Source organism: Pseudomicrostroma glucosiphilum, assembly GCF_003144135.1.
Source record: "Pseudomicrostroma glucosiphilum strain MCA 4718 unplaced genomic scaffold BCV69scaffold_4, whole genome shotgun sequence".
In the NCBI taxonomy this organism is placed as follows: Eukaryota; Fungi; Basidiomycota; class Exobasidiomycetes; order Microstromatales; family Microstromataceae; genus Microstroma; species Microstroma glucosiphilum.
Window position 1 is genome coordinate 334,733 of NW_020289916.1, and position 27,512 is coordinate 362,244.

The window sequence follows — 27,512 nt, forward strand, 5'->3', positions numbered from 1 at the left end:
ACGAGACCCTCTCAGCAGAGATCATCCTCGGCTTCGTACCATGGATGCACAGAGGGTTCCAGATGCTATGTCTCAGAGCCTCTGCCACCTTCCCAAATAAGCACACAGCCTCGAGAGTCTGAAACCACAAGGGTGACTCACGACAGGACGCTGCCTCTACAAACCTACCCGCCTAGCTCAAGATCGATCCCTCCCAGCTGACAGGCCGCGGAGCCCCGGGCCGGCGGCAGCAGGACCGGAAGCTACCCCGCATGCCCGGCCGCATCGGTCCTTCCTTCCCCCTCCACTTACCCTCACCCACCTCTACCCTTCGGATCACGGATCACAAGAGCCGATCTCAATCATCCCTAACCTCTGCGGACACGAATTGCAGTCAGACTCAGTCTATCAGTAACGATGCCTTTGGATATCTCACCGCCGCCGACGTCGGTATTCCGACCTTCCATCCCGCATCTCCCCTCCTTTCCGTACGAGGTGCACTACGATTACTTCGGATCGCTTCGCTATGCATACATCGACGAATCGCCAGCGCTAGTATGGGATACGCAGACGGGTAAGCAGGTCGACGAAGCGGTGCTGAGGCGACATGAGCCGGATGCGATCGTCGAACAGGAGCTGGTAGTGTGCCTGCATGGTGAGCCCACATGGTGAGTCGACACAGGGAGAGTGGGACCAGCGTCTTCCAGAACGTCTCTGTGCTGAACGAATGGCCTGTCTGTCTCAATCTACTCGATGCGGAGCAGGAGCTACCTCTACAGGAAGATGGTGAGACGGTCTGTCGTGGTCGAGTCGCTGCTATCCCGGCGCAGAGCTAACCTCCCTCGCTTTTGACGCTACGCAGATCCCTGGCTTCCTCTACGCACCTCCTGCCCCTCGCTCGCAGTCCTCCGGACCCCGCTACATCAAGCGCCGATTGCTAGCTCCTGACTTCATCGGATTTGGACGATCAGACAAGCCGACCGATGATGCCTACTACACCTGGGAGTCTCATCGAGCATGGCTGCTTGACTTTGTTTCCAAGCATGTTGTCTCCCACTCTCGAAGATCGAGCGCAAGAGTGACTCTGGTCGTTCAAGACTGGGGTGGTATCCTCGGCCTGATCCTGCCGGTTCTCTTCCCCTATGTCTTCACCCACATGATCGTCATGAATACGGCTCTCGGCTTAGGCGTTGAGCCGACCAAAGGGTGGATCGCCTTCCGGGATTTCATGGCCAAGTACAGCGACGTCGACATTGGCAATCTGCTGAAGCGAGGAACACCGGTCAGCGAGGAAGAGATGAACGCATATCGTGCTCCCTTTGCGGGACCCGGTGGAGGAGAGAAGGCAAAGGGTGGTGTGAGGCGATTTCCTCAACTGGTACCCATCAAGCCTTGGCAGGAAGGTGTTGCCGAATCTCACGCTGCCCTCAACTACTATGCCAATCTCTGCCCCATACTGGAGAGTGACTCGACGGGAAAGGGTGAAAAGAGGAGACCTCTGCAGGTATTTGTGTGCATAGGCGAGTCAGACCCCGTCCTTGGTACGGGGGTGATGGATCAACTCAGTCAGGCTGCATGGGGTAAGCGCTTGGGTTTCTGGCGTACGACGATCCCAGAAGCAGTGAGTACGAGGGCAACAAGCACGCTGAGATAGCCGATGGTATTGCTGACAGCTGCAAGCAATGTCCGCCCCCTTCTCCCACGCTCTGCTGCTCTTGTCCTGCTCTCACAGGGCCACTTTGTGCAAGAGTGGGCCTCGCACATACCGCAGCTGTCTGACATTGCTTGGTCATCAAAGGAAGGCAGTGTGAGCTTCGACGAGGACAAGGAAGGTAAAACCAGGACGTGGGCTGCAGAATGGCGGCAGCCCGAATTGAAGGCAGACGCTCGTATGGGTGCCAAGCTATAAGAGCGTCCAGCGGGATTGGGTGTCCTTGCCTGGACGTGCGGCGACCTTTCTTCCTCGAGAGCCTCATGAGCCAAACCTGTTCAGTGGCAGCCTTTTCACTTTCACGACGACGTCTCCTTGCTGCGTTGTGTGAGCCTGAGCACTTGAGTCGTGTCTACTGAGCAGGAGTGCGCGTGTGCTGGGATGTGCGAACCGTGCGAAAGGCGCTGCTCGGCCGTCGGACTCCGATGCTTTTCCCTCTGGCATTCCGCCTGCTGCTATAGTTTGCGGCTCTACCCCACAAGCGGGGCTAAGGACGGCGAGGAATCAGGGGCATCAGGCCAGTCTCTGACAAAGGCCAAAGCGCGTGCCGCCTAGGCTGGAGGAGTTGGTAAAGGCAGGGAGAGGGTGGCTAGGCGAGAGGTGCGGGGTAGAAGGGCAGTCGCTGTGCCCTGCTTTCTAATCAGTCCCGAGCAGCCCAGGCAGACGAGCAGTCGTCGTCCTATTCTTCACGTCGCGCACAGCGGGGTTCAGGGCATCTCTGCCACTCCCCGGCTACCCGGCATTGGCTCAAAGTGTTGCTCTGCTGCCGCCAGGTGCCTGTACCGGCTCAAGCCTCGTCCACGTTTGAGCCGAAGAGGGCGCGGCTACCCCGCACTGCGCTCTTGAGCCCTTTGCCCCTCTCTCCTCCCTTCCTCTTGAAGACCTCTTCTTCAGCCTTGATTCTGCTTCCCTCACTGACCATCACAGCCAGCCTTCACACCTGCTCGTTCTTCCCACTCCCACACTCCCGCACTTGTACCTATACCTCCTCCTTACCCCTGTACCCCGCCACGCCACATACGCCACTCACACCCACACTCGCAACAGCAATGTCGAAGATCATCGTCGTAGGCGGCGGCTTGTCCGGGTGAGTTGATCAGCGACGATGCGGCGACTAGTGAGGTGGCGGTCAAATTCCACAAGGACGGCTAGCTCACTACACCTCTTCTCCTTGATTGAATCGTCTTTCGCAGGCTGAGCGCTGCACACACCATCTACCAGCGTGGTGGCAATGTCCTCCTCATCGAGAAGGTGGGTGCTGAGTGGCGTCAAGGAAGAAGCCCTTCTCGCTAAGCTCTTGTCTCACCACAATGCTTCTTCCCCTCCTCACTGTTGATTCTCCCCTGTCGCAGATGCCTTTCAACGGAGGTGAGCACCATGCAAGGGAGCTCGGTACTCTCTATCAGCCGGCACATTCTGACATTCCTTGCCCTGCACTGCTGCCCCTCAGGTAACTCGACCAAGGCCACCAGTGGTATCAATGGATCGGGCACTCTTGTGCAAGCCGAGCAAGGCATTCCAGACAGTGCCAAGGTATGTGAATCATATAAACGCAAGTGTGGGACCATTCGCGAGCCGCCACTTATACAGCGTCTTCTCTCCTTTCCTCTCAATAGATCTTCTTTGACGACACAAAGAAGTCCGCTGGAGACCTCGCACGAGATGACCTGATCAAGGTCCTCACCGGTCGCTCCGGAGAGGCCGTCAACTGGGTGCAGGACTCTTTCGGCCTGGAGCTCAACAAGATCAGCCGACTGGGTGCTCACTCGCAGCCCCGAACCCACCGTGGTAATGCTCAATTCCCCGGTATGCAGATTACCTTCGCAGAGATGGAGAAGCTCGAGGAGATTGCAGAGGCCGACCCCGACCGTGTGCAGATGGTGCGCAAGGCCAGGGTGACCAGCCTCATCTACGAGGACGGCGAAGTCAAGGGTGTCGAGTACGAGTTCAAGGGCGAGAAGCACCGCGAGCACGGACCCGTCATCCTCGCCACTGGTGGTTACGCAGCCGACTTCCACGATGTCAACTCCCTTCTCAAGAAGCACAGGCCGGACCTGATGCACCTTTCCACCACCAACGGAGACTGGTCGGTTGGTGAGGGACACAAGATGACTGCCGCCATTGGCGGTAATCTCATCGACATGGAGAAGGTGCAGGTTCACCCCACTGGTCTGGTCGACCCCAAGGAGCCCGATGCCAAGGTCAAGTTCCTGGCTGCCGAGGCCCTGCGAGGTTGCGGTGGTCTGCTGCTGGACAACGAGGGCAAGCGATTCGTCGATGAGTTGCAGAAGAGAGACTGGGTGTCGAACGCCATGTTCAAGCACGACAAGTTCCCCGTGCGCCTCGTGCTGAACGGCAAGGCATCTCAGGAAATCGAGTGGCACTGCAAGCACTACACTTCTCGAGGTCTCATGAAGAGATTCGAGCACGGTCGTGACTTGGCCAAGGAGATTGGGTGCGACGAGAGCACGCTCAAGGAGACCTTTGAGAAGTACACCAAGATTGCCTCGGGTGACGAGAAGGATCCCTTCGGCAAGAAGTACTTCAGCAACGGACCCTTCGTCATGGACGACTACTTCTACGTCGCCCAGATGCAGCCCGTGCTGCACTACACCATGGGTGGTCTGGAGATCAATGACAAGGCCGAGGTTCTGGACACAAACCAGAAGGTCATTCCAGGTCTCTTTGCATGTGGTGAGATCGCTGGAGGTGTTCACGGAGCCAACCGACTGGGAGGTTCTTCGCTTCTCGGCTGTGTCGTCTTCGGACGAGTTGCCGGTGACACCTCATCCGCATACCTCCTGCGCAACGTCTCAAGCGGCAAGATCGCCACTGGACGTGCCGGTCAGGTAGCTCAACATTTGCAGACGACGGTGTCTGTTCACCCCGAGAGCAAGAATGTTCAGCTTACCTTCAGCTGGGCAGGAGGTGCCGAGGGCCAACAGGCCGTCTCGGGCCAACCAAGCGCGGCCGAATCTACTCCCCCTACTCAGACCAGCACTGCTGGTCCCACTTCTCACCAGGCCAACAGCCAGAACAACAAGAAGGACATTGAGCAGAAGCAACAGGAGAGGGAGATTTCCATGGACGAAGTCGCTAAGCACGACAAGGAGGGTGACGCCTGGGTCGTCGTGGAGGACATGGTCCTGAAGGTGGACGACTTCCTCCCTGACCACCCTGGAGGACCCAAGGCCATCTTGATGTTCGCTGGAAAGGACGCCACGGAGGGCTTCCTCCAGTTCCACGAGACGAGCGTCATCAAGAAGTACGCTAGCGACACTGTCATTGGAAAGCTGAAGCAGTAAGCTGGCTTCTGGAAAACTTCCGCGGATGAGATTGAGAGCTTCGGGTGTCCTCATGTATGGATAGGATTCGTTACGACTGTGTGCCAGAAAGCGTGGCTTTCTCTTTCAATGTTATGACAAATGCGTCCTTCCAATTCATATTGTGCACAATTCGAGTGTTGCGATGATGCAGCGGGGATACAGAGTACAAGAACGGATCGAGCAATGTACCTCTCAGGCGCTCCCTCTTGCCAAGCTCTGACACACCTGGTGGAGTGTCCGTGGCGTGCTCAAGCGCCTGCCGGCAATCAGGGGAGACACAAGAATGGTACTGTTTGGGGTTCTAGCTATCTTAAGTAAGTCTAGAAAGCCTGTAATTGTGCATACGAGGAAGCACAGAGCAGGGAAGTTAGCCTAAAGTGCCATGTATGCAGATGGCAGAGTGCGGGGGGACTATGGCCGCTGGATACGAGATCAGCTTCCGGTTCCGACAGAAGTGGGTGAGTCCAATCAACCCCGACTGCACAGCCCACCTCCACTGCACCTCGATAGATCTCAAGCGATCCAATCACGCTTCCCCACACAGGCTCACGTCCTCCCATCCTCACGACTTCCTATCTCACATCCAGACACGATCAGACCAGCCCACATCAGCTACTCCAACAATGGTGGTACTACAGAGGTATCTGATTTGCTTGGTGCTATTGCTCGGCTTTACAAATGCGAACCAACCCGTACCCGTACCCGAGCACTACATCATCACCAAAGGCACCACTCACCATCAAAGACTCCAGATCTGGCGTGACTTTTTGGAAGCACATCGATCATTACATTGTTCGGAACTTAGTCCTAACAATCTACAAACAGTCTGTGGTGGTGCGCGGGAGGTCTCACTTGAAGAATTGTTGCTTGCAGATGATCTGAGGCGAGAAAGAATACGGCTCCGTGATGCTTCAAAAGACCTGCGATCAGGGGGGTCCACTCTCTTCTTCGACTTCCACAACACCTGCTGCACAAGCATCACTAGCTCAATCTCGCTCCTCACTTCTCATCTCTTAAGTCTTTTAACATGGTCAAGGTTGCAAATGAGCGCAAGACTGCCGTACTTCGATGCTCGTTAAAGGACACTGCGGGTACCAGAACGCACCGTCAGGTATTATGAGTGGGGTATCAATTGAAGCTGTGAGGAGAAGCCCTCGCAAAATTTGAGCCGTTTCTTATATATTACATCGTATCCGCCGTTCATTTTTCCCTGCTTTTCATATCCGATACTGTCTGTCTGGCCTGCCTACGTAGTGCTCTTCATGTCCTCAGGCGCCGCCGGTACTGAGACTAAAGATGGCAAGCCAACTGGGTACGATTGTCTCGGGTACCCAATTGAGACCGAAGAAGCGCATAGTGAGACCTCCGTGATTCTGATATCTGGAAAAAGCTGTAGGGAAGAGAGAACAGAGAGTATGAACGTAAGGCTCAAAGGTCCATGAAGGGACCCACAGCTCTGCACTGCCTCGCAGCCCCACTACTCACCCCAAAGTGCCCACTGCCTTCCCATGTATTTGCCAAAGAGCGGGCAGAGGACGATGCGCACTGCCAAATCTATCTGCTCCATTGCCTCTCTCCACTGTTGCTCCTGATCATAATCATCACTCTCTTGGTAAGTGTCTGATGGCCAGCTCTGCGAGTTGCTATGCGTAGTGATCGAAGCAGTCTCGTCCAAGGAGGCAAGGGAGGAGACGTCGTCGTCGTCGTCTCCATCACTGTCGTACGTACCGCGGCCTAAGTGAGTGGCGCTTTTACTCTTTCGGCTGCGCCTGCTTTTCTTGCCTTCTCCAAGGGTCCTGCGCCATGCTCGCTCCTGGATCCGGCTGATGAGGTCGAGGGATTGTGGTGAGAAATTGGGCGTGTCGTCGATGTAGCCAGTCGACGGCCCTGCCTCGGCAGAGGGAGAGGCCATGGTCTTTGAGTGGAGGCGTTGGTTTGAGTGGGTGACGACCAAGTACTCAGTGTACGAGGACGACGACGATGCTGGGGTCGAGGATGCGGATGAGGATTGGGAATAGGGGGTGATGCAACAAGGTGCGATCGGTGGCAGGCGCGGCCGAATATCAGCGATGCACGGACAGGCGGAGGTTGAAAGCGAGTCACGAGTAGCGCGCCACGCGGGCGTTGGTCTCTGCTGTGCCTCGGCTCTTCTCCGCTCCGTTTTAAAGGGCGGCGGCGGAAGGACTTGGCTTTGACCGACTCGCACGACGTTGGTGACTCGGTCCTTCCCGCCTCTGTCAGATTCAGATTGCAGTCTACATCTTCCCATTGCAACTGTTCATACCCCTTTACCCACCTCGCATCCTCACCAACACCAACGATGACACGGCTGATGAGCACCTCCAATGGCCTGGCAGCAGCGACGACCGCATCTGTCAAGCGATCCATGGTCGTACCCACCCCCCGCTTCTACTCGACCAAGATCGATCCCATGACTGGCGAGCTGGCCCCGTCACCCGTACGAAGCCTCGACGCCTCAAGGCTGAAGATCACCAACACCACCACTCCCCGTGACATGCCTCCCTCAGAGTCGCTCATCTTCGGCCACTCCTTCTCAGACCACATGCTCACCATCCCGTGGACCTCTACCGGAGGATGGGCAGACCCCGTCATTGGACCCTATGCACCCCTCACACTCGACCCTTCCAGCGTAATCTTCCACTATGCACCTAGCTTGTTCGAGGGTATGAAGGCATACAAGGACAAGGATGGCAAAGTCAGGCTTTTCAGGCCAGACATGAACATGAGGAGGATGAACCTGAGCGCTGATAGGATCGCACTGCCAGTGAGTATCGCAGCATATGCGCAATCTCAACAGTCATCGCCAGTTCTTGACAGTAGGCTAATCGAGCCTCTTCTGATTGCGCTCTCCAGACATTTGACGGAGGTGAACTCACCAAGCTCATCAAGAAGCTCGTCACACTCGACTCGGCCTGGGTCCCCTCTGCACCCGGTCACTCCCTCTACATCCGCCCCACCCTCATCGGTACCCAAGCCGCCCTCGGCGTTAATCAGACCTCCGACGCCCTCCTCTTCGTCATCACTTCCCCCGTAGGACCCTACTACCCCACTGGCTTCAAGCCCGTATCCCTCGAAGCTGACCCAGAGAAAGTCAGAGCCTGGCCCGGAGGTGTAGGACAGTACAAGCTTGGTGGTAACTACGCACCGGGAATCAAGACGCAGAAGGAGGCAGCTACAAGGGGATACCAGCAGTGCCTGTGGCTCTTTGGAGAGGAGCAGTGGCTTACCGAGGTGGGAACAATGAATCTCTTCATTGTCATCAGGGGAGAAGATGGAGGTGAGTAAGAGGCGCACTCGTGTGAGGCTCGGGTATAACAGTCCCTCCCATTGACCAAATCCCCTACCCTACCCTGCCCTCATTCTACGCTTACCCACTTCACAGTCAGCGAGCTCGTGACACCGCCTCTGAACGGTATGATCCTTCCCGGAGTAACAAGAGACTCCATCCTCTCCCTCAGCCGCGCACACAGCAATGGACAGACCAACATTCCCGGTCTGCCCAAGCAGCTGCGCGTAGTCGAGCGCGAGATGAGCATCCACGAGCTGCAATCCCATGCCGAAAGGGGTTCTCTGCTGGAAATGTTCGGCGCGGGAACAGCGGCGGTAGTGAGCCCCGTGGAGCGAGTGGGTTACAAGGGACGGGATATCATGATTCCTACTGGTGAGGGAGGAGCAGGAGAGGTAGCCAAGGCTATGCTTGCCGAGATTGATCTGATTCAGAGGGGAGGAAAGGAGCACCCTTGGTCCGTCGTCTGCTAGAAGGACATCGCACACTGCATCCTCTTTCCGATCGGCTGCCTCTTTCTCGTCTTTGTCTTTCTGCAGAAATTCCGATAGACTTCTTTCCATCTTGCTTCTGTAGCTTCGCACAATACAATGTAAGGATTTATCCACGATCGATTGTGTGTGTGTGTAGGTGTGTGTGTGTAAGAGCATGCTAGCTACAAGACTCTCGTATTTTCTGTTGCGCCTCTCCCTTGCCCTCATCTGTATCTCTCCTCACGTCGTATCCCATCCACCAGGATCCATCGACGCCTCCGTCTTTCTCGCCACGAGTGTTCCCACACCACCACTCAACCACACTCTTCTCAATTCATCATACCTCTTCATGTACAATGTCTGTCTTCGTCCCTTTTGCAACCCTACATCCACCTCTCCATGAGAATCAAGATAAGGACTATAGATGAATGTCCCATTGGAGTGGTAGAGGAGAAAGACGAGATTCGTCTTGACCTTGAAGAAGATTCCATAGTTGCCGCCACAAGTACTGATGTGTAGGTTGCACTCACCACGCTGTAGTGTGGCATCCATGCAGCAGAAGGATTGGTAGCAAACAACTTCACCGCATAGTAGACACAAGGCTGGTTCTGGGGGACTCGTCTTGCACTTCTTGCAAGGGGTTCGCTGCGAGTATTGAAGGAGGGCAGTCAGATCCTTGGGAAGAGTGATGAGCTCGTAGATGTGCGGGTGCTCCAGCTGTAGAGTGGGGTGGTTGTGGGCGGGATGCGCCGAGGGCTGGCCGACGGTCAGGGAGTTGGGGTCGTTCGCGCCGCCTCCAAGTGGGGATGGATTGATCGGTAGTGGCCTGAAGAGCGAAGCCAAGGGCGTGTAGGCGTGCTTAATCCAGCCTTCGACAATGCTGCTGATGGGCGCCTGTCGCTCGGCACGTATAGGTAGACCCTGGGCCGGTGGGGTGATCCCCAAGTCCGCCAGCAAGCGGAGATACTCGATGGGCTCTGCTTGACTCTCCTCTCCCAGACCCGAAGGCGAGCTATTACTGTCGCCGCAGATGGTCCTGCGTAGGATAGCAGCTCGACGCAAGAACGGCAACGTGTAGGTGCACAGCATCTTGGCCAAAGTCAAATCGTCCAGTCCGTCCACGCCAAGGGTGATGTTCCCTCTGGCGTACCCGACAAAGCCAACAATGTGACCCACGGTCCACCTCACATCAGGGAAGATCTCCTGCAATGCAGCCTTCTCTTGGTCTGTAACATCTGGAGGAGTCAGGTGAGATCGAAGTGCACTAGGACCTCCTGCTCCACCGGCAGCCTGAGGCCAGATGGAAGGCTGTGCGAGACCAAAGACAGTCTGCACTAGGGTCGCATAGTACATTAGTGTTGTCACCTGACTGAGCGACTCAGGCACAATTGCTGCCGCCTCGATGAGGATTGACAAAGGTTCGCGCAGGAGCAAGGGCGATCGTACCGCTTCGTCAGAGCTCCAGTGAGGTAGCAGACGCTTGAGCAGACCCTGACGGAGAGCAGCTTGATAGTTCCTTGTTGCCGTTGGGGCGAGGTTGGTGTTGAGCTGATCAATCGAGATAATACTCTTGATACAGTAGATGAGAGATCGTAGAAGACCGAGCGAGCCATCGCTGATGGCGGAAGCGACGTTGCCAACCTCACCACTGCTGCCTCGAGCCTCCTGACCTCTCTGCGAGACTTCCAGGATGCTGAGAGTGTAGCCAACCAGCTCATCGGGCAGATACATCTTTCTGCTGGTCGGTGGGGCCAAGATAGTCTTGGCCTGCCAAGCGACCCGCTGGGGCCGCAAGGCGGTACTCATGGGACGCAACACATCGACAAGCCTACCAAGCATGACCAGCATCGAACCATCAACGCCCTCTGGCAGCTTAGCGGCGTAGTCGCGGTCGAGCAGCCAAGAAAGGACGCTGTCGGCATACCAGGACACAAAGCATCCTGTGCCGCCATTGCTGCCTTCTTGAACCCCTGTCACGCTCTGAGACCCTGACGTCTTGAGGATGTCAATGTTGATCTTGCGCAGCCAGTCTCCGATCGGCGTCATGTCGAGTTCTTGATGACCGATCGAGCCGTCCGCGCTCGAGGATGCTCCAGCTGACTCTTTTTTGACCTTCCTTGTAGACTTCGGCACTGGCAAGATGACGTTGCCCAAGCTTTTGCACAGGGGGCATACAAATTCGAACCTGGACAAGTTCTCGGCATGATTTCTCGCAATCTGCTGCGAGTGCCTGGTCTCGATGTTGCGGTAGTAAGCTTGGAAGCAGGTGACGTGCATCAGATGCCCACAGGAAGAAGCGAGCACTCCCGTCTTGTTATCCTCTTTCGAGAAGCCGCCTCCACTTGTGCCGAGATTATTCAGAGGATGGAATGAAGCTTCCTCGCCACTGCTTGTGCTGGCCGTGTGCGTAGCTCTTCCGTTGGAGGCCAGGTGGGGAGACACCCTGTCGAGGTTGAGGGGCACATCGACGACGTCCTTGAGAGCTTTGTGATTGTTGCGCGGTGTCGTGCGAAGAGTGCGGCTCGCAGTCACTAGGCCCAGTCGACCGAAGGAGCTGTCTTCGGTCAGCTGCTCTTGACACATGATACAGCTGCCAAGCGCCTCCTCTGCTTCCGCTTCCATGTCGCTGTCGTCATCGACACCTTTGACAGCAGTAGTGTCGCCTTTCGCATCGACTTCCATCGAATCGTCAGCGTCCACCTTAGTCTTACTGTCTGCCTCGTCTTTCTCAAGACTCTCCAGAAGCGTATTTTGCTGAAGCTTGAACTTCTGCATGATGGCAGCTTGACGAGCTTTCGCAGCTTGCTTCCTGGCTTCGGCAGAGTTCTTAGAGGGTGCAGTTTTCTTCCCGCCTGCTTGACCCAGGCCAGCATCATTCTTGGCAGCGCGACGCTGGTCCAGCTTCTCGTTGGCTATCTCTGATTCCTCACATCGATCTAAGCACCAGGCGATCCTGGCCTTCAGAGCAAGATTCTTGACCCGAGACTCCATCTCGCAGAGATCAGAGAGAACGGATATCTCGTCGTCGATGGGCAACGCAAGGGTGTCACGAACGAACACCCTGCCCTTCTCGACAATTCCGATGACGATCAGATGCAGAATGGACTCCAGCATAGTCTCGTTGACCTCCACATCCGATGCACGAGGGTTGCCAAGGCCAGAGAAGAGAATGTAGCGGAAGCTGGGTGCAGTGAAAGCCCTCAAGATCGAACGGGCAAAGAGCTGTGGTTCCAAAGACAACTGCTGAGCCGGCACGATGACCAAGCTCTCCGCAGACCTTCCTGCCTTCTTCTCTCGAAGTCTGAGCTGCTCCTCCGCTCTCTCCCTCTGGTTGCGAGTGTAGTGATGGAAGAAGGGGTCCACCTCTCGATAACACTCGTCCTTGAGCTCGTAGATGCCTTGGTCAGTAGTCCCGTCAGGACCCCTGAAGGTAGTGACTTGTGCCAAGATCTTCTCAAAGGAGGGATGGTCGATCATGTACTCTGGGATGAAGCGAGTCGTTGACGAGAAGGTCCCTTGACCCAGCGCGAGGAAGTGAATCAATTCTCGACGAATCAATTGTTCCATGCTCCACGCGCAAGCATTGCCAGGCTCCGACAGAAGTGTGATGAGCAGCAAGAGGAAGTCGTCTGCAGCTGCCTTGAGTTGCGCATCTTCTCTGGTTGCGTCAGATATCTGCGAGAAGTATCCAACAAGATCGAAGCGGTCAAGGAGGGTGACCAGGAAGCGGTCCGGCGAAGGCAGGAGTGCAAGCGCGGCTTGCAGAAGGAATACGTCCTGGTCGTACATCGAACCTCTTGCCGTTACGTCTCTATAGTGAGCTGCCTGACCTCTGGTGGCCGTACCGTTCCTGACCCACAAGCCTCCACGGACTTGCGAGATCTTGACTATGCAACGGATGGACATGTCGAAGACTACCAGCAGTCCGTCTTCGTCAAGACCATTGATGAGCTCGGGGATGGAAGAGATGCCCAAGGAAGTGAGGTCTGAAGTAGTCAGACCACTGAATCGCTTGCTCATCTCAGCGAGGAACCAATGCATCGGATGATGGAACGCAGTGTGCTGCGAGGCAACCTTGAAGTCGATGACCTGATGACGATCAGACCAGGAACGGCCATACTCGACTTCGTGGAACTTGATCGGCGGAATACATTTGTGGTTCGTTCCCACATCATTGAAGTGATGCGCCAAAGCGATAGTCTCGTAATGTACCCTTGCAAGAGTGTAGTTGAGAGCTTGAACGGCCTGGCCGACAGTAGCCTTCTGGTACGACTGGCCGAACAGACGAGCCTCCTTGGCGAGCAATTGGCATACTTGAAAGATGAGGACCCACGTCTCACCATCGAATTCGATATGCTGTTGAGTCTCGCGCACCTCGGATGCATAAGCATTGAAGTAGCGAAGCCAGTCCAAGAGGTACGCGGTGTGCCTGGGTTCTTGCACGATCAGTTCCTGCACTCCCGGGGACTGGATCAGATACTTCATATCGTAGAGGACGTGACGTAGTAGCGGGATGAGCCTGGGGTGCTGGGCATCTTCCACCGGTCGTATGCGTCGAGGCGGACTCGGCGGAACTTCGAGGGCCTTGATCATGGGCCGGAGGCCACCAGTCATCAGCGAAATGAGAAGGTCATGGAGACGACGCATGAAGTCAAATTTCGAGACCAGCTCGAATGCGACCGAGGGCACCGAGAAGAGCTGCACGGTCAAGAGGATGATCGAATGCTCCGGCTCTCGATCTCGGAAGATGGAGATCTCGATGATCTTGTTGTATGAGAAAGCGTAGTGTGATGCGACTCCTCGTCTACCGGTACTGATCTTGCACAAGCTCAGCCACAGTTGCCGCAACCACGATCGGCCCTCCTTCCAGATCTTGAAGTCCATCAAGAGTAGGCCATCGAGTTTCTTGAGATTGTCATCATCGAATGCGTCCTTGTCCATACGCGGAGTATAGAAAGACTCCTCGTGACGACAATCGATGGGCCACTCTTGCAATAGACCAAAGGTGATGAGCGAGGGCATAAAGGTCGAATCTGGCTTCGAGGCGCTTTCATTTCGTGGAACGTAGATGGAGGCCTCCGCAAGGTCTTTGAGAACCCACAAGAGCTTGTTGACGATTTCTTCGCAATAGACATCGAACGCCGGGCGTATCGTCACCTTGAGATTGATGCCTCCCATGCGCCTGGCAGCACTGACGAGCTTCTCGACCGAATCGCTGACGATGAGGACATCCCTTCCATGCCTGTCGACTCGATCAGCCACTCCCCTAGCTTCCTCATCGCTGACACCAATGGCATCCTTGACCGTGTCGATGACGTCCTTGAACGTATGCCTCTCGTCGTTCCAGAGGATCAGAGCATATTTGCGTGGCTTCAAAGGCCAGGTCCGCAGCGTCTTGACGGTCTTATTCTCCTTGCGTACTCTAGCTATGCGTCTTCCAAGCTCTCCATCGTCGAAAGAGCGGGAGGGATGTGAGTCATGCTCGAAAGTATTTATCTCAGAGTCACTTGCTTCCTCGTCCAGCTGATAGTGTCCTGGGAGCGACTGATACGATGCCAGAGCAGCTTCGTCTCCGCTGGCGAGCAGTGGATCCACCAGCTGCGTATCAGCAGGAATCTTCCCCTGTCTCCTGAGCCGCCGGACCTCTTTCAGACGCCTTTTAAAGGAGTCCGTCGTATTTCTTTTCAGCATCTGGTTGTATTGCCTGTTGTAGTAGGCACTATCCTTCTCTCCCGGCGCGGTCTTCGCTTCGGAGCCCTCGGGAACATCCTTGTACTTGATGAAAGGCATTAACCCTTCCTCCTCTCCATTGACGTCTTCATCCTCCTCGTCGTCAGAATCATTCCTGCTGCCCCAGGTCTCCAGATCTTCTGAGTTCCATATCAGGTCTCGGGCATTCTTCTGATTGAAGCGGCTGAAGGACTGCAAGAAGAGGGTCTGCTCCTCTGGCGCATGATCAACAGTCGCGAGGACGAACTCTAACCATTGGTTTGCGACGTCTTGCAAAGCGTCGACGAAAGCCGGATCTACGTCCTTGCTTCTCAGAGAGGCAGAGATCTCGTTCATGAGATGGCGGTCTATCGAGCGAGGCGAGGAGAGCTTCGAGTGAATTTTGTGGCTAGACGCCTCTGCCTCTGCCTCACCCATTTCATCATCTGTTTGGTGTTCTGAGGTAGATCCCTGACTCTTGGAGTGGTAACGACAGCCCACGTCCTTCTTCCAAGCCTCATCGTCACCACAGTCACAGACGCCGCCCTCTGTAGCGCATACGCTGAAGACGACATCGTGACCTTCAGCGTTGTGAACACTTCCATCGAAGCAAGGTGCGCACTGCACGCAAGTATCATCAATGGCGCAATCTCTACATCTCCAGATGGGTTCGCCTTTGCGGAAGTAGTGCCCACATGGCCGACCTCTGCGCTCCTCCGTGTATTCAGGTCCAAGATAACCCAAATGGGAGCCACTGTCCATTCCTGGAGAGGGAGAGCCGGCCCGAGATGATGCGGGAGATTTACCCTTGAGCGAAGAGGATGAAGAAGCGAGCCTTGCTTGTCTAGCTCTGAGGAAAGGGAAAGCTCCCTGAGCTCTTGAGAGGCTCCAATCATTTGCCTCCAACAGGTCCAGAGCTTCCGCAATGCTCGGAGGCGTTAGGAAGTCATTGGCAGTGGAGCTCGAGGTGGAAGGCCAGTAGTAATGCATATCACCGGTCTTCCTGAAGAGCTGAGTGAAGATCTTCCGGAAGATCTGTGTGCTTTGCTGATCTGCCAGTGGCAAGGAGAAGGGCTGAGCCTCTGCCCCGATACTTGATGCCGCACTGAGTGGAGCAGATGGGGCAGAGGGGCCTCGCAAGGCACTCAATTCACCGGGGTAGCAGTCCAGATGTCGCAACAGAAGGGGCACGAGATCTTGGACCGGCATTATCTCTGGCTCGTGGTCATCCTCATTGAAGGGGGAGCGATTGCTTGGGGACGAAGAGAGGCGCTCGCCTTCATTCTCCAGTGGCCTGGGCACCGATGGCCGAGGCGGCACCGGTAACGGCGTATCGAGGGGTACGCGGGCCATACTGACAGAGTCTTCAGCAGTGGCTCTGTAATCTTTGAGCCGCTGAAGACGAGCGTCAATACAGAGGGGGAGGTGGTCTTTATGATCGGGCCGCAACACTTGAGGGACGATCTGGGAAGTGTTGGACGGCCGGGCGGGAGGGTGCAACGCCCATCATCTCATCTCCCGCGCGAGCATCGGAACGGAACGAAGGACAGGCACAAGCAGGCAGGCTCAAAAAAGTGGAAAGCAAGAAGATCGCTCTCGTCACCATCATCGCAGTCACCGATACACACTCACTCGCTCTCCTCGCCCGATCTCGTAGTCACAATGGTCGTCCGTCTTCGACTAGCCCGGCATGGAACGCGTAACAACCCCTTTTATCATCTGGTAGCCATCGCAGACCACAAGCCGCGGGACGCCCTTCCCATTGAGAAGCTCGGGGAGTACGACCCCATCCCCCGTCCTGCCGCCTTCCGCCCGCCGAAACTCGATCCAAATGCTCCTGTCCTCTCCTCAGGACTACCAGGAAGAGCAGCACTAGCTTCTGGAGCAGATATGGCAGCGGAAGGGTCGAAGATGGGAGGCTCGCAGGCTGTCAAGTTGGAGAAGAGGCTAGAGCTGGATGGGAATAGAATCAAGTACTGGCTGTCGGTGGGAGCACAGCCGTCCAAGCCTGTGGCTAAGATGCTGGACAAGGTGAGCGTCACAAGCTATCTCGGTTATGGCAGCATGTGGGACTGCAGCGCTGACCGATTGCTTGCCGTTCTTGACCCTCTACTTGTAGGCTGGTCTGATCCCAGAGGGCAAATTCTACAAGGGCATGTTCAGACATCCGCTGCTGGAGCCTCACAGCAACCGTGCAGCTGCCTTGAACTCATCATCGTCATCATCAGCAGCAGCAGCTCTTTCAGCATCGGCATCGGCACCAGCTGCAGATCCATCGACAATATCGGGCTCAGGCGCAAGAACAGGAGCAGGAGCGGGAACTGGAGCACAGGGAGTGGATACAACATCGTAATGGACGCGAAAGATCTCTCTCGCGACTTCTTGTATACTAGCATTATCTCCCAGCGCATTCAAAGTGAACCAAGAATTAGAAGCGTGATCGGTGAGGACTAGGCGAGACTGCCTGATGAGAATGCAGTTAAATGCGTGAAAGGATATGCCCGAATGTCATACAGTGCATGAAGAGGAGATACAGTGGCGGGTTCCCATATCATTGCAGGCCGGCCACCATCCTGACCACAACCTTCCTCATCGTAGCCGCCTCGTCACTGTCTCCGGCCCAATCTGCCCCAATCAGCTTGCTGACCTCTTCTTCGAGCGCCTTGACCTTCTGCTCGTCTCTGAGGATTTCACCACCCAGCTGCAGACTGGAGGGATGCTGCTCGAGGAGCGTCCTCCAGCTCTGTGCCAGGTGGGTAAGAGCAGCGCTCATCTCGTCTTGTCCTTCACGCCCATCCGCATCACTCTTGCCTGTCGAGCCACTCTGCCCTGAGTTGAGCGCCACATGGTAGAAATAGTCGAGGGAGTGCGTGACACCGTTGAAGCCCGTACCGCGTACACTGCGGGGAAGATCGACCGGAGGTGCAGCAAACCACTGCACGCCCTTCCTCACTGCGCCCTCCTGGCCTTCGGTCTGCTCTTCCTCCTCTGTCGGGGTGTTCGAGGCAAAAAGGGCGACGGTTTGTTCGGGCAACGGCGCTACGTAGGCTTCGTACCCACCCACAGCAGCTGCCAGAGTTCGCTCGACAGTAGCCGTTGGCAGTCTCTGTAGACTGGCGGGAGGCGGTGGTGCTGCTGTTGCTGCAGCCGATGGCCTGGATGTGGATGCGTGACCTCTGGCGCCAATGCCGTAGTTCTGCGCCGCGACGCCGATCTGCAATGCTTCTCTCCAGGTCGAAAGGGTTTGCACGTCTAAAGCGCCACGTAGGTGGTGCGTCACAGAGTTCAGATCGATGCTGAGCCCTTGCGGACTGCCTAGGTGATGGTATAGGCGGCCGTATTCTCCCTGACCAATCCTGGCTGGAATACTGGTTGAGTATGTTCGCAGAATGTGGTGAGCCGCCTCAACTTGCTGCGGTGTAGGGATTGGCATATGCGAAGAAGTCCAACCAGAGACGAGGGCCGCTTCTGGGTCGGCGGAGGGGTCAGGTCCGGTGCGCCTGTGCTTCCTTTTTGAAGGGGACCCAAAGGGATCCGGAAGCTCGTCTGTGGCTTCTGGGCCCCTCTTTGCGTTGGCAGCTCCTGCTAGGGGTTTCTTGCCGCCTGGCGGCCCTACTTCGCTTTCGTCGCAGATCCTCCCAGGACCCTGAACACCCCTGAGGAAAGGCGACGGGATTCGAGCAGGCAGCATGATAGGCTCCGCGAAGAGCTCAAAGGGCTGATCGGGTCCACGTTGCTCCTCCGGCAGACAGCTGTTCCAGTTCTTGATCTTGTTCTGTTCGTACGTACGCTCGTCGTAGCGGTACTCGGCGATGTACAGAGGATCGAGTGGATCCAGCACGTGGCGAGGGGGCCGGCCCTTGGTCCACCGCGTGTAGAACAGGGTGTGGCATTTGCTGATGACGTCTTCGATGGCATGGTCTATATAGAGCCCCGTCTTCATCACCTCATCCGGAAAAAAGTAACGTGATGCGGGATGGACAGTCTGCTCTGGTCTGAAGTACCAACAGCAGGTCAGCCCGGCAGCTTCATCCGGTGCACCTTCACGCTTGAATATCTTCCAGATTTGAGAAATGGTTGGTCTAGTGGGATCCGCGGGATTCATCAAATGAACCCAATCTCCTACAGTGATGAGCTGCCCTTTGTGGTAAGTGTAGTTGCAGTATTGCTTGCCTTTCACAGCCATGCGCGTGGGGAGATCACTATCTGCTCCCCTGGCAGCAGTGCCCGGGCCGTTTGCAACCGAAGAGTAGAGCTGCGATGCTTCTGGCCTAGCAAGGTTGCGCTGAATGCTAGCGACGGTAGTGTATGGGACCTGCGGATGAGGGGCGGTCATGCATTGGTACATGCGCTGAAGGATCATCGTATCACCGTGCTGTGGCGAGCCGATCTCGTAGCCACGTCGGAAGCAGTTGAAAAGATGAAGCATATCTTTCTCGAAAACCACAGCGCCAGTATAGTAGCCTTGCTGTAGTCGCTCCGATACCTGACCAAGGGAGAGGAAGTGCTGGGCCTGAGGTTTGAAGAGAGCGAAAAGTGCCGGTCAGTATCTGCAACTGGTCACTGCATTGAATCTGGAGGTACTTACTCGGGCTCTGAATTGCGGATCATTAGGTATCACTTCAATTGAATCGGTCAGGTTGCGACCTTTCCACTGATGCGACCGGAGCTTGTCCAGAATGAACGCATAGACTTGCTGAGCTTGGGCAGCGTCTGGAGCATCGGCCATGAAGCCACTTTCTGCTTGGGTAGGTGGTGGAGCAGCTTCGACAGCACTCCTGGCTTGAAACGCCTTTGGATTGGATGCTTTCGAAGAAGGCCTGCCTCGATTGGACTTGCTTTTCGAGCTGGACGATGGTATGCCAGAGAGAGCAGCGACCTGCCGATGCCGCGGGAGAAGGGCGCTAGAAGATCCCCCGATTTCGGAAACGTCCGGCGTTGCGGCACCGTCTACAGCCTGGCTGCCGTCATCTTCGTTTTCTTCATCGTCGTCGTTGTCCTCTTCATCTTCGTCTTCGTCGTCTTCATCGTCCTCGTCGCCTGCCCAATCGTCTCGGTACACGGTCGGGACGTTACGACTGGCGTTGCGCTGAGGCCTGCCGGACGTAGACGGTGAGGCACGAGCAATCGAAGACATGGTGATGTGATACGTGTCGTGGTATGCTCGACAGCGTATATGCACAGCCAAGCGGCGCCACGACAGTCGTCAGCGAGATGAGGGTGAGAAGAGGGAGCGTGGTGCCGTACGAAGGACGGGAAGGAGAAGCAGCGACGCGATGACTCCGACGCCTCGTCGGCCATTTGGCCCACTTCCGCCTGTCCGCACCCAGAAGGCCGTCTAGTCTACCTCGGCTTCGCAGCTTGCCCGCCGAATTGCGATGTATGGCGCATAGACATTCATGATGCAGATAGGTAACGGTGCAAGAGCCGAATGGATATCAGCCACCATCGTGTGCCGCCATCGGGTGCGTACGGATGCCCCGCTTGCCGTCCAGGTTCCTTGCCCCCTTTGTCTGACCAGTCCGTCGAAAGAGGTGGTCAGTGCGGACGCAGGCAACATTGGCCCTGAATGACTTTCCCCCTGTTGCTCCATGGTCCTCGGTACAACTCCTTCCTTGTCGTCCGCTCTACTCCGGTACCAACCGAAACTGATTCGCAGCTTGACACGATCCCAACGCCGCACGCATCTTGAGCATTGTCAAGTCCAATCTCGCACTGTGTCCTCCCGAGCGGACCGCGTTCGGACGAAAGCTGGGCAGGCAGCAATAGGGGCGGCGGCTCGAAGGGGAGCGATCGCGCCGTGACAGTCTCAGGGGCCGCAAGGATTAACGAGGGTACCTCGATCCTGCTATCTGCTGTCATCACCGTCTTCCAGTTGCAATGTCTTCGGCACATACAGATGTCGGGCCAACACCAACGACCAGCACAACAAGCGATCTAGCTGTGTCTGACGCAACTCTGTCAGCGAATGCACAATGGCAACCGCTGCCCAAGATCCACTACGGCTTTGCTATCTCAACATTCTCTCCGGAGGCTGAGATACTGCACCAGGCAGCTCGAACCCTCGATGAGACCTCGGTGGCAGCACTCCGATCCCACCTTGTGACGCTGGAGGTAGGAGACGAGGTATACGTCTTCGAACAATTGGGCCAGGACAAGCCACAATGGTACCGAGGCTTCATTGTATCCACACTGGGGAGTGCAGCATTGGCCTCCACTGCTTTAGTCAACAGATCGGAAGCAAGATCTTCCATGGACAGTCCCGCCTCTGCCGGTCTGCTACCCTCAGAGCGAGAAGGCCTCGTCGAGGAGCCCCAAGTATTCGTCGGTATGTTCCCAGCAGGACACATATACATCAAAGAGCTTCTCGAGGATGCTGAAAATAAGCTGGGTGGCATATACGCGCATGCTAGAGCATTGCAGCAGCACAGCACAACGCAGCAGCAGTCATCTCGCGCAAGCTCAATCTCAAAGTCGCAGATGGAAACGCTGCCCGAGGAGGACGAGAGCCCGAGCTTTCCCAACAGCCCTAGAGATGCAGAGCTCGCCCAGATGCAAGCCCTCGCCGAAGTTGACGACGATTCCAAGGGTGGTTCGAACAACTCGTCTAGGGCCGAAGCTCAAGCTAATGATGGCACTCATACGCAGCCCCTGTCAACGTATGCTGAGATTGACCACGAGATAGACTCTCGGCCCGCACCTCCGCTACCCTCCTTGAAATGCAGCGATGAGACGATCAGCGGAGCTGAGGAACCTCTTGTGGATGAGATTGCATGTGCCTTGCGAGAGTGGGGCAGCTTGGCGTACACCTATCTCGTTGAGCGTAACTACAATTTGTTCAACACAGTGCGGAGACATATCGAGGCGTTGCACGCAGCGCGACGTCAGCTCTTGGCGCATAATCTCAGTGAAGAAGAGACTGTCAAGCTGCGGCGGGAATGTGTGGCTCGTCTCGTCAAGGGCAACATAGCGCAAGGGCTGGAGGTCATTGTCCGGCATCCAGACAAAGGAGGTCTGGTAGACATAGATGTCAGTGGTGCAACTGTGGACCTGGACAATTGGATCAGCGGTGTGCGCCTCTACGCTCTACAAGTCGCTCTGGCGTACGTAGATCGGCATCTTCAAGACGCGAGCGCTGGAGACCCCCAGGGACACGTCTTGCTCAGCGGTCTATCAGGAAGTGGGCACCGACAAGGTGTCTTCGGCTCGAGCTATAGTACCGTTGCCTCTGGTACTAGACGGCAGTCAAAAGCGCTGCTCAATACGCCTCGGATCGTAGCGGAAACCGCACCTGGCAAGACTGAACCATCCTCCAGCAGGCCGGCAACTGCCAGTGAATTCTTGTCGGCTTCCTCATCTGAGGGCACCACGTCACCAACATCAAGCATCAAATACTATCACGTCTTCCTCGAAGTCCGCGCCTTTGTTGCTAGTCCATGCGCTGCTGGAGAGACGGCTGAACTCTATTTTGCTCTGTACAGCAGGGGTGAAGCTCGATTTCTCACAGAAGAGTATTGTATCGTACTCAACCACCATGGGGTGCCTGCTGGGCAGGCAGAGGATCGCAGGGGTAAGATGTGCACTCTGTTCACAGAGCTCAGTGCTGCAGATCTACAGGACCTCGACGTTGTCTGCAGGATCGTTCGAAATGGGTCCATGAAAGTGAGCTCTGGTTCTGCGGAATCTCGCTCGTTGAACACTCTCAGCGCGCCTGATGAGGTACATGATCAGGAAGTGGCGGATCAACTGATCGCTTCGACTCAACCTCAGCAGGCCGCATTGGTGGGCACGCCAGGGTTCCGCAAAGACCGCATGGTTGGCGACCGGTCATTCCGACGACCCTTCGGCTGCGCAGTGCTCTCGCTTGGCTCGCATCACCATTTCGACACGGCTTACACGTCATCTTCAGCGAGGAAAGAGCATGTGATGCCCATATTCATACCTGTCAAGGAAGCTGCCTTCAGCACACTCCATCAGGACATCATCGCTTCGAGAGTGGGAGAGTTTGAGAAGTCGACAAGGGCTGAGATGATCGCCGTCGATGTCAAAGTCTTCCATGGACAATCAGATACACTCGTGATGGAGAATCCCTCTATCCTGTCGAGTGCAGCTCTAACGGCTCGATTGGGCTTCCCGGACGTAGTCTTTCCAGGCGATGAGCGTAATGAAGCATACATAAAGCTGTGGTCCGGCGAGTTTTTCCCCTCCGCGGGGAAGATGTCGACCAATTCCTCTGCGCGTAATATACAAGTCTCGATAGAAGTGAGAACCCGGGACGGTCAAGTGCTAGAGAATGTGATCTCCCGCGGTGCTGGAGAACCACCGGTGACCCAGTTCGACAGCATCACTTTTCATCGTCAGAATGCTCCAACTTGGGGGGAGCTGATTAAGCTGCGGCTGCCCAAGGATCTTACCCACGAATGCCACCTTTTCCTGTCCTTTCGACATCGCAGCTCGAAAGAAGATCGTTCGACACCATCATCAGCGACGTTTCAGGCCAATCCGAGCACTGCCGCCACGTCCAAGCGGGTCGAGCCCACAGCTCCTGTCAGTGTGCCCTTCGCTCATGCCTACCTCCCTCTTTACGACACCAACTCTGCTTTCCTGCAGGATGGTCCGCATACTTTGCTGATTTGGAAGCCGATCCGTCCAGCTCACCAATTGAGCCCAGAGGTCTACTTTTCGTTGCCGGCGACAGTCCCATCTCCGAGTCATGGTGGAGCCCTGACCGAGGGTCTCGCAGCCGGTCTGCCGGGCTTGCTTCAGCTCCTGCCCGACACTGTCACCCTTCGAACATTCCTTGTATCGACTCGATTCACCCAGAACGAGACATTGCTCCGACTGCTGCATTGGGAAAGACAGCTGGGTGCGTCAAGCAATTTCGAAGAGCTCAGGACCGTTTTGACGCAATTCACTTTCGTCGGGGAAGTCGAGGTAGTCAAGTTCTTGAGCGACATCTTCGACGCTCTCTTTGCTATCGTCATGCATCCCAAGAACAGCGACGGAGGATTGGATGATCTGGTCTCGAAAGCTCTGGTGACCGTTTTGAGTATTGTACAAGATCGTAGGTTCAACAACTTTCGAGCGACCCTTGACGCCTATATAGACAAGCACTTCTCTTTTCAAGCAGCTCACTCTCGACTGATGGACTCCATGGCGCGTCTCTTGGCAGACCCAGGGCGCAGCGATGCATCCAAAGACCTTCGCGCTTCGATCAAAGTCTGGCCATACCTCTTCCGTTTCATCATCAAGGGCAGGGAAAACCAACGCAGAGCAAATGACGAAGGCAACGCCGTGGGCGGGGGGGCTGTTGACGATCATCTCGAGACCAAGTTCCGGAGCGACCTCGATGCGATTCTACGGTCCATCAATCGGCTCATGGCTGCAACCAGTCCGCCCTCCATTGTTGGAACACAAGCACTTGCATTGCAGCACTTCGCCGGCGTTTTGCCCCACTTGGCAAAAGTCTTCACCCTCACAGACCTTGTCAGCTATGAGTGCAGCTTTGCTGACAGCCTATTTGTCACGAAAGGACGAATGGTCATCTGGAAGCTCCTTCACATTATACAGGTCGTTGACGGTCCGCTCTTTGATCACGACGCCTCTAGAGCTGAGCTCGTGCCCAGCGTTGTGAGGTCGATTCGGCCTCACTTGGGTCCGTTCGACGATGCAAACGCTGCCAGTGTTGCTGCTACACCCTCAAAGGCAAGCCAGGACGGTGCGAAGGACACAGCTCGGATTACATGGATCGAGTCTGCCCGGCTGGCCTTGACCGTTCTTGCGGTCGTACTGGACCGCGTTCAAACGAGTATCGCGGATCTCAAGAAAGTCAAGACGACCGGCGCGCAGCTGAGGATAGAGCAAGACAGTGTGGACTACGTCCTTCCTTTGCTGCCACGTATCCTCGAGACCTATCGAGAGCTTGAGAGCGAGGAATGCATCGGAGCATTGGAGAGGCATCGATCCCCTTCGACCATTGCTTCTGAGGTGCCAGTGATCTTTCCTTCTGCTTATCCTTTCCCCCTTATCTCTCAATGGCCGGATGAGCAACAGTCGAAGACGTCAGGTGTGCATCATTCTGACCAGCGACGTGGCAAGCAGACGAGACTGAACTTCCTGCATTGTGGCCTCGGAGAAAGCGCAACAGTGCTCATCATGTTGATCATGCTCTCGCCGCGTAAACATCTCGCAGAGTTTCTGGACGAGCAGAGTGATCTAGGAGGGCCCGATCAATTGAGCCCTTTCTTGACGAGCTTCTGTGCAGTTGCCACTTCTATCCTGCGCAACGATGCGTTCCCTGCTGCTTGGCTCAACATCAACATTTTGGCTCATCAGATGGTGCTCAAGATGGCCGATCCGCTTTCTGCGCTATTGGTCAGGGACTTCATCCCGACAAGAGAAGACCCAGGCGCTTTCGACAAGATCCTCTGGCACGACTGCCTGAACATGTTCTTGGCACTACTTTCGAGCGAACAGCTTGTGGTTGAGCAGTTCAAGCCTCAACGACGACGCGCGGTATGGCGTCTTGCAGGCGACATTCGTGGGGAAGGTGCTCAGATCTTTGCCAAACTTTGGAATTCGATAGGCCAGCCGGATAGAAGCCCCAGTGCAGAAGCCCGAGAAGAGGGTGCTGCAATGCTTAACACTGGTGGATTTCAAGTCCATTTCGTTCCCGACTTGGTCGAGCCTGTCCTTCAGCTCTGTCTGTCTCATCATGACGAATTGCGCACCTGTGCTGTACGGGTTTTGGCTACGATGATCACAACAGAGTGGCATCTGAGCGGCTCTTTCGCTACCATTGAGGGCGAGATCATTGATAAGCTCGATGCTCTGTTCAGATGTAGATCAAAGGGGGACGAGATCTCGAGGGTCTTCTTCATCGGACAACTTCGCTCCTTTTTCGATAATCCCGATACGGATCAGGCGCTTCAGGAACAGATCTCGACTTGTCTGATTTCCGTCAATCGGTTTTTGGACCTGCTTTTGAACGTTCGCTCCCTTCCGCCGGCGGAAGGCTTCGACGACGATCGTGTTGCTGGCACCCTCAAGCTGCTGGGCTTCCTTCGTCAGGCAAATCGAGTGACCGCCTTCTCGGCGCACGTCTTGCGACTGGTCAATGTCCACCTCAACAGCCACAGCTACATTGAGGCAGCGCTGACTCTGAAGTTGCATGCCGATCTCCTGACTTGGGAGCCGCACACCTTTATGGACCCACTTCCTGAGTTGTCACTGCCCCGACAGACCAACTTTGCAAGGAAGGAAAAGCTGTATATGCTTATTCTCGACTACCTTAGCATGGGAGAAGCCTGGGAGATCGCAGTCGACATTTGCAGAGAATTCGCCCAACAGTATGAGTACGTCGCCGTTGACTATGTACGCCTATCAGAGATCCTCGCTTATCAAGCCGGTCTCTTCGGCAACATCGCAACTCAAGAGCGTACCTTCCCTAGCTACTTCCGGATAGCTTTCTGGGGCTCAGGCTGGCCTGAGCTTCTGCAACAGAAGATGTTCATCTACCGTGGGCTAGATTGGGAGAAGCTCTCTACCTTTGCAGAACGGCTGCAGCAGAAACATCCTGCGGCGATCTTGCTCAAGACCAGCGCTGACGTCGGAGACGATGTCAAGTATTCTGAGGCACAATACCTGCAGGTGACGGCTGTGCAGCCCGAGCCAGATCGGAACAGGGATGCCTTCACGAATGCAGAGGTGCCGCACTGCGTGAGAAGCTACTACGAGCACAACGCCACCAACCTTTTCTCCTTTACGCGGCCGCTGCGACCTGAAGACGGGAGACGAGACCCATCGCTCTCTTCTTCTCCACGTAAGTCGCTCCTAGCAGAAGTCTGGGTCGAAAAGACATTCTTGCGATGCGAAGATGCATTCCCGACAGTCTTGCGGAGAAGCGAGGTCGTTGACGTGCATGTCACCGAGATCTCCCCTATTCAACATGCCCTGGATGACGTCGAAGCCAAGACTGTGGAGCTGGTCGGGCTAGAGAAGAGGTGCGCAAAGGCAAGCCAAGGAGGCGCTAAAGTTGACACGAACCGATTGGCAATGACCCTCAATGGCGCCGTCGATGCGCCACTCAACGGAGGAATTCCACTCTATCGTCGAACCTTCCTCGACGAAAGTGAAGGCATACCTCCTCAAGATGCAGACCTCGCAGAGCGACTACGCCGAGCCATCGATCAGCATGCCAGCACACTCTGCCGATGCCTCAAAATCCACGCCCGCCTGTGTGCGCCTGAGATGAAGCCCTTCCATGATGCACTGGAGGGCTTCTTTGCCAAGAATTTTGCCGAGGAGATCCAAAGGTTGAATCTTACCCTAGAAGAGATCGATGACGCTGGGCCACTCGATGCTAGTGCAGACGAGAGAGGAAGAGGAAGCCTGCCGGCTGGGCCTCCTTCCGCGCTCAATGGTGCTAGTCAAGTCGGGGAGCGCTCCTTGAGCCGCAGCCGTCGAGGTAACTCTTCAGCGAGGTACATCCTGGGCGACGACAGTCGTCTACGTCGGGTCAGTCCAGATACTTCGCAGACCGTCCCCAGTGTACAAAGCAACGGTACCAGCAACAGCAATGGCGGTGCCTCCCAAACAGTCCCGCAAAGCCCGCTACAGCGTCACATTGCCCTCTTGGATCGGCAGATTAGTCTTCCAGGCCTTGGCCTCTTCACTCAGCCCCACAGTATCGGCTACGGCAATGGCCGAGGCTTCGAGCTCGGTCTCTCCTCGCAAGTATCCACGGAGGGCCAGAGACAGGGCGGCATCGCCGCATCCCCACAGACGGCCCCGCCCATGACGACTAGCTTTTCGCACAATTCCCTCCTCCCGTCGAGGGGTAGCGCACCTCCAGGGACGTACACCTCTGTTCCCATCTCTACCTCTGCATCTACCCCTGGCGCTGCATCCTCGCCACGTGTGTCGGTAGCTGGCAAGACTACTCAAGGGCAAGAAGATGGAGCGAGCACTCCAAAGGGGCACGCTCCTTCTGCCGCTTCAGGCTCGGC

At 55.8% G+C, this 27,512-nt stretch overlaps 9 protein-coding genes across 9 annotated transcripts; 6 read left to right on the forward strand and 3 right to left on the reverse strand.

The window, feature by feature from the left end:
* The first annotated feature begins 91 nt into the window (after nucleotides 1-91).
* Nucleotides 92-2,014, forward strand: BCV69DRAFT_281722 (alpha/beta-hydrolase). Its single transcript, XM_025492081.1, has 4 exons — nucleotides 92-647; nucleotides 744-765; nucleotides 842-1,600; nucleotides 1,712-2,014. The coding sequence occupies exons 1-4, from the start codon at nucleotides 397-399 to the stop codon at nucleotides 1,886-1,888; spliced, it is 1,209 nt and encodes a 402-aa protein (XP_025348957.1). The 5' UTR covers nucleotides 92-396; the 3' UTR covers nucleotides 1,889-2,014.
* A 582-nt stretch (nucleotides 2,015-2,596) lies between these two features.
* BCV69DRAFT_281724 (putative OSM1-fumarate reductase) lies at nucleotides 2,597-5,148 on the forward strand. Its single transcript, XM_025492082.1, has 5 exons — nucleotides 2,597-2,777; nucleotides 2,884-2,941; nucleotides 3,043-3,058; nucleotides 3,141-3,223; nucleotides 3,307-5,148. The coding sequence occupies exons 1-5, from the start codon at nucleotides 2,740-2,742 to the stop codon at nucleotides 4,993-4,995; spliced, it is 1,884 nt and encodes a 627-aa protein (XP_025348958.1). The 5' UTR covers nucleotides 2,597-2,739; the 3' UTR covers nucleotides 4,996-5,148.
* A 90-nt stretch (nucleotides 5,149-5,238) lies between these two features.
* On the forward strand, nucleotides 5,239-6,574 carry BCV69DRAFT_281725 (hypothetical protein). Its single transcript, XM_025492083.1, has 2 exons — nucleotides 5,239-5,474; nucleotides 5,561-6,574. Exon 2 carries the CDS (start codon nucleotides 5,640-5,642, stop codon nucleotides 6,093-6,095), a length of 456 nt encoding a protein of 151 aa, XP_025348959.1. The 5' UTR covers nucleotides 5,239-5,474; nucleotides 5,561-5,639; the 3' UTR covers nucleotides 6,096-6,574.
* On the reverse strand, nucleotides 6,052-7,036 carry BCV69DRAFT_281726 (hypothetical protein). The gene is made up of 2 exons (XM_025492084.1): nucleotides 6,502-7,036; nucleotides 6,052-6,406 (listed from the first exon to the last, which is right to left on the reverse strand). The coding sequence occupies exons 1-2, from the start codon at nucleotides 6,926-6,928 to the stop codon at nucleotides 6,285-6,287; spliced, it is 549 nt and encodes a 182-aa protein (XP_025348960.1). The 5' UTR covers nucleotides 6,929-7,036; the 3' UTR covers nucleotides 6,052-6,284.
* Nucleotides 7,037-7,281: 245 nt separating this feature from the next.
* BCV69DRAFT_281727 (branched-chain amino acid aminotransferase II) lies at nucleotides 7,282-8,933 on the forward strand. Its single transcript, XM_025492085.1, has 3 exons — nucleotides 7,282-7,801; nucleotides 7,891-8,314; nucleotides 8,420-8,933. The coding sequence occupies exons 1-3, from the start codon at nucleotides 7,337-7,339 to the stop codon at nucleotides 8,794-8,796; spliced, it is 1,266 nt and encodes a 421-aa protein (XP_025348961.1). The 5' UTR covers nucleotides 7,282-7,336; the 3' UTR covers nucleotides 8,797-8,933.
* Nucleotides 8,918-15,495, reverse strand: BCV69DRAFT_268300 (hypothetical protein; the record flags this gene model as incomplete). The annotated part of the gene is made up of 2 exons (XM_025490859.1): nucleotides 8,918-14,166; nucleotides 14,392-15,495. 2 exons carry the CDS (start codon nucleotides 15,493-15,495, stop codon nucleotides 9,037-9,039), a joined length of 6,234 nt encoding a protein of 2,077 aa, XP_025348962.1. The 3' UTR covers nucleotides 8,918-9,036.
* Nucleotides 15,496-16,149: 654 nt separating this feature from the next.
* Nucleotides 16,150-16,945, forward strand: BCV69DRAFT_289787 (ribosomal protein S16; the record flags this gene model as incomplete). Its single annotated transcript, XM_025493675.1, has 3 exons — nucleotides 16,150-16,536; nucleotides 16,625-16,697; nucleotides 16,899-16,945. Exons 1-3 carry the CDS (start codon nucleotides 16,168-16,170, stop codon nucleotides 16,943-16,945), a joined length of 489 nt encoding a protein of 162 aa, XP_025348963.1. The 5' UTR covers nucleotides 16,150-16,167.
* Nucleotides 16,929-19,956, reverse strand: BCV69DRAFT_293079 (hypothetical protein). Its single transcript, XM_025493824.1, has 2 exons — nucleotides 19,094-19,956; nucleotides 16,929-19,018 (listed from the first exon to the last, which is right to left on the reverse strand). Exons 1-2 carry the CDS (start codon nucleotides 19,640-19,642, stop codon nucleotides 17,057-17,059), a joined length of 2,511 nt encoding a protein of 836 aa, XP_025348964.1. The 5' UTR covers nucleotides 19,643-19,956; the 3' UTR covers nucleotides 16,929-17,056.
* Nucleotides 19,957-20,385: 429 nt separating this feature from the next.
* Nucleotides 20,386-26,856, forward strand: BCV69DRAFT_268306 (hypothetical protein; the record flags this gene model as incomplete). The annotated part of the gene is made up of 3 exons (XM_025490860.1): nucleotides 20,386-21,075; nucleotides 21,154-21,685; nucleotides 21,758-26,856. Coding segments are annotated over 3 exons (6,321 nt in total), but the record flags the coding sequence as incomplete, so codon positions are not given.
* Nucleotides 26,857-27,512: the final 656 nt, after the last annotated feature.

Excerpts from the sequence above, each read along its gene's own strand:
- BCV69DRAFT_293079 (XM_025493824.1), bottom strand. The coding sequence starts at position 19,642 with ATGTCTTCGATTGCTCGTGCCTCACCGTCTACGTCCGGCAGGCCTCAG. Across the intron at positions 19,019-19,093 it reads ATCCGCAATTCAGAGCCCGA|GCCCAGCACTTCCTCTCCCT; the intron begins GTAAGTACCTCC and ends TTCAAACCTCAG.
- BCV69DRAFT_281724 (XM_025492082.1), top strand. The coding sequence starts at position 2,740 with ATGTCGAAGATCATCGTCGTAGGCGGCGGCTTGTCCGG. Across the intron at positions 2,778-2,883 it reads GTAGGCGGCGGCTTGTCCGG|GCTGAGCGCTGCACACACCA; the intron begins GTGAGTTGATCA and ends CGTCTTTCGCAG. Across the intron at positions 3,224-3,306 it reads GCATTCCAGACAGTGCCAAG|ATCTTCTTTGACGACACAAA; the intron begins GTATGTGAATCA and ends TCCTCTCAATAG.
- BCV69DRAFT_281726 (XM_025492084.1), bottom strand. The coding sequence starts at position 6,928 with ATGGCCTCTCCCTCTGCCGAGGCAGGGCCGTCGACTGGCTACATCGAC. Across the intron at positions 6,407-6,501 it reads AAGGCAGTGGGCACTTTGGG|CTTTTTCCAGATATCAGAAT; the intron begins GTGAGTAGTGGG and ends TCTTCCCTACAG.
- BCV69DRAFT_281722 (XM_025492081.1), top strand. The coding sequence starts at position 397 with ATGCCTTTGGATATCTCACCGCCGCCGACGTCGGTATTCCGACCTTCC. Across the intron at positions 648-743 it reads CTGCATGGTGAGCCCACATG|GAGCTACCTCTACAGGAAGA; the intron begins GTGAGTCGACAC and ends GATGCGGAGCAG. Across the intron at positions 1,601-1,711 it reads GTACGACGATCCCAGAAGCA|GGCCACTTTGTGCAAGAGTG; the intron begins GTGAGTACGAGG and ends CTGCTCTCACAG.
- BCV69DRAFT_281725 (XM_025492083.1), top strand. The coding sequence starts at position 5,640 with ATGGTGGTACTACAGAGGTATCTGATTTGCTTGGTGCTATTGCTCGGC.
- BCV69DRAFT_281727 (XM_025492085.1), top strand. The coding sequence starts at position 7,337 with ATGACACGGCTGATGAGCACCTCCAATGGCCTGGCAGCAGCGACGACC. Across the intron at positions 7,802-7,890 it reads CTGATAGGATCGCACTGCCA|ACATTTGACGGAGGTGAACT; the intron begins GTGAGTATCGCA and ends TGCGCTCTCCAG. Across the intron at positions 8,315-8,419 it reads CATCAGGGGAGAAGATGGAG|TCAGCGAGCTCGTGACACCG; the intron begins GTGAGTAAGAGG and ends CCCACTTCACAG.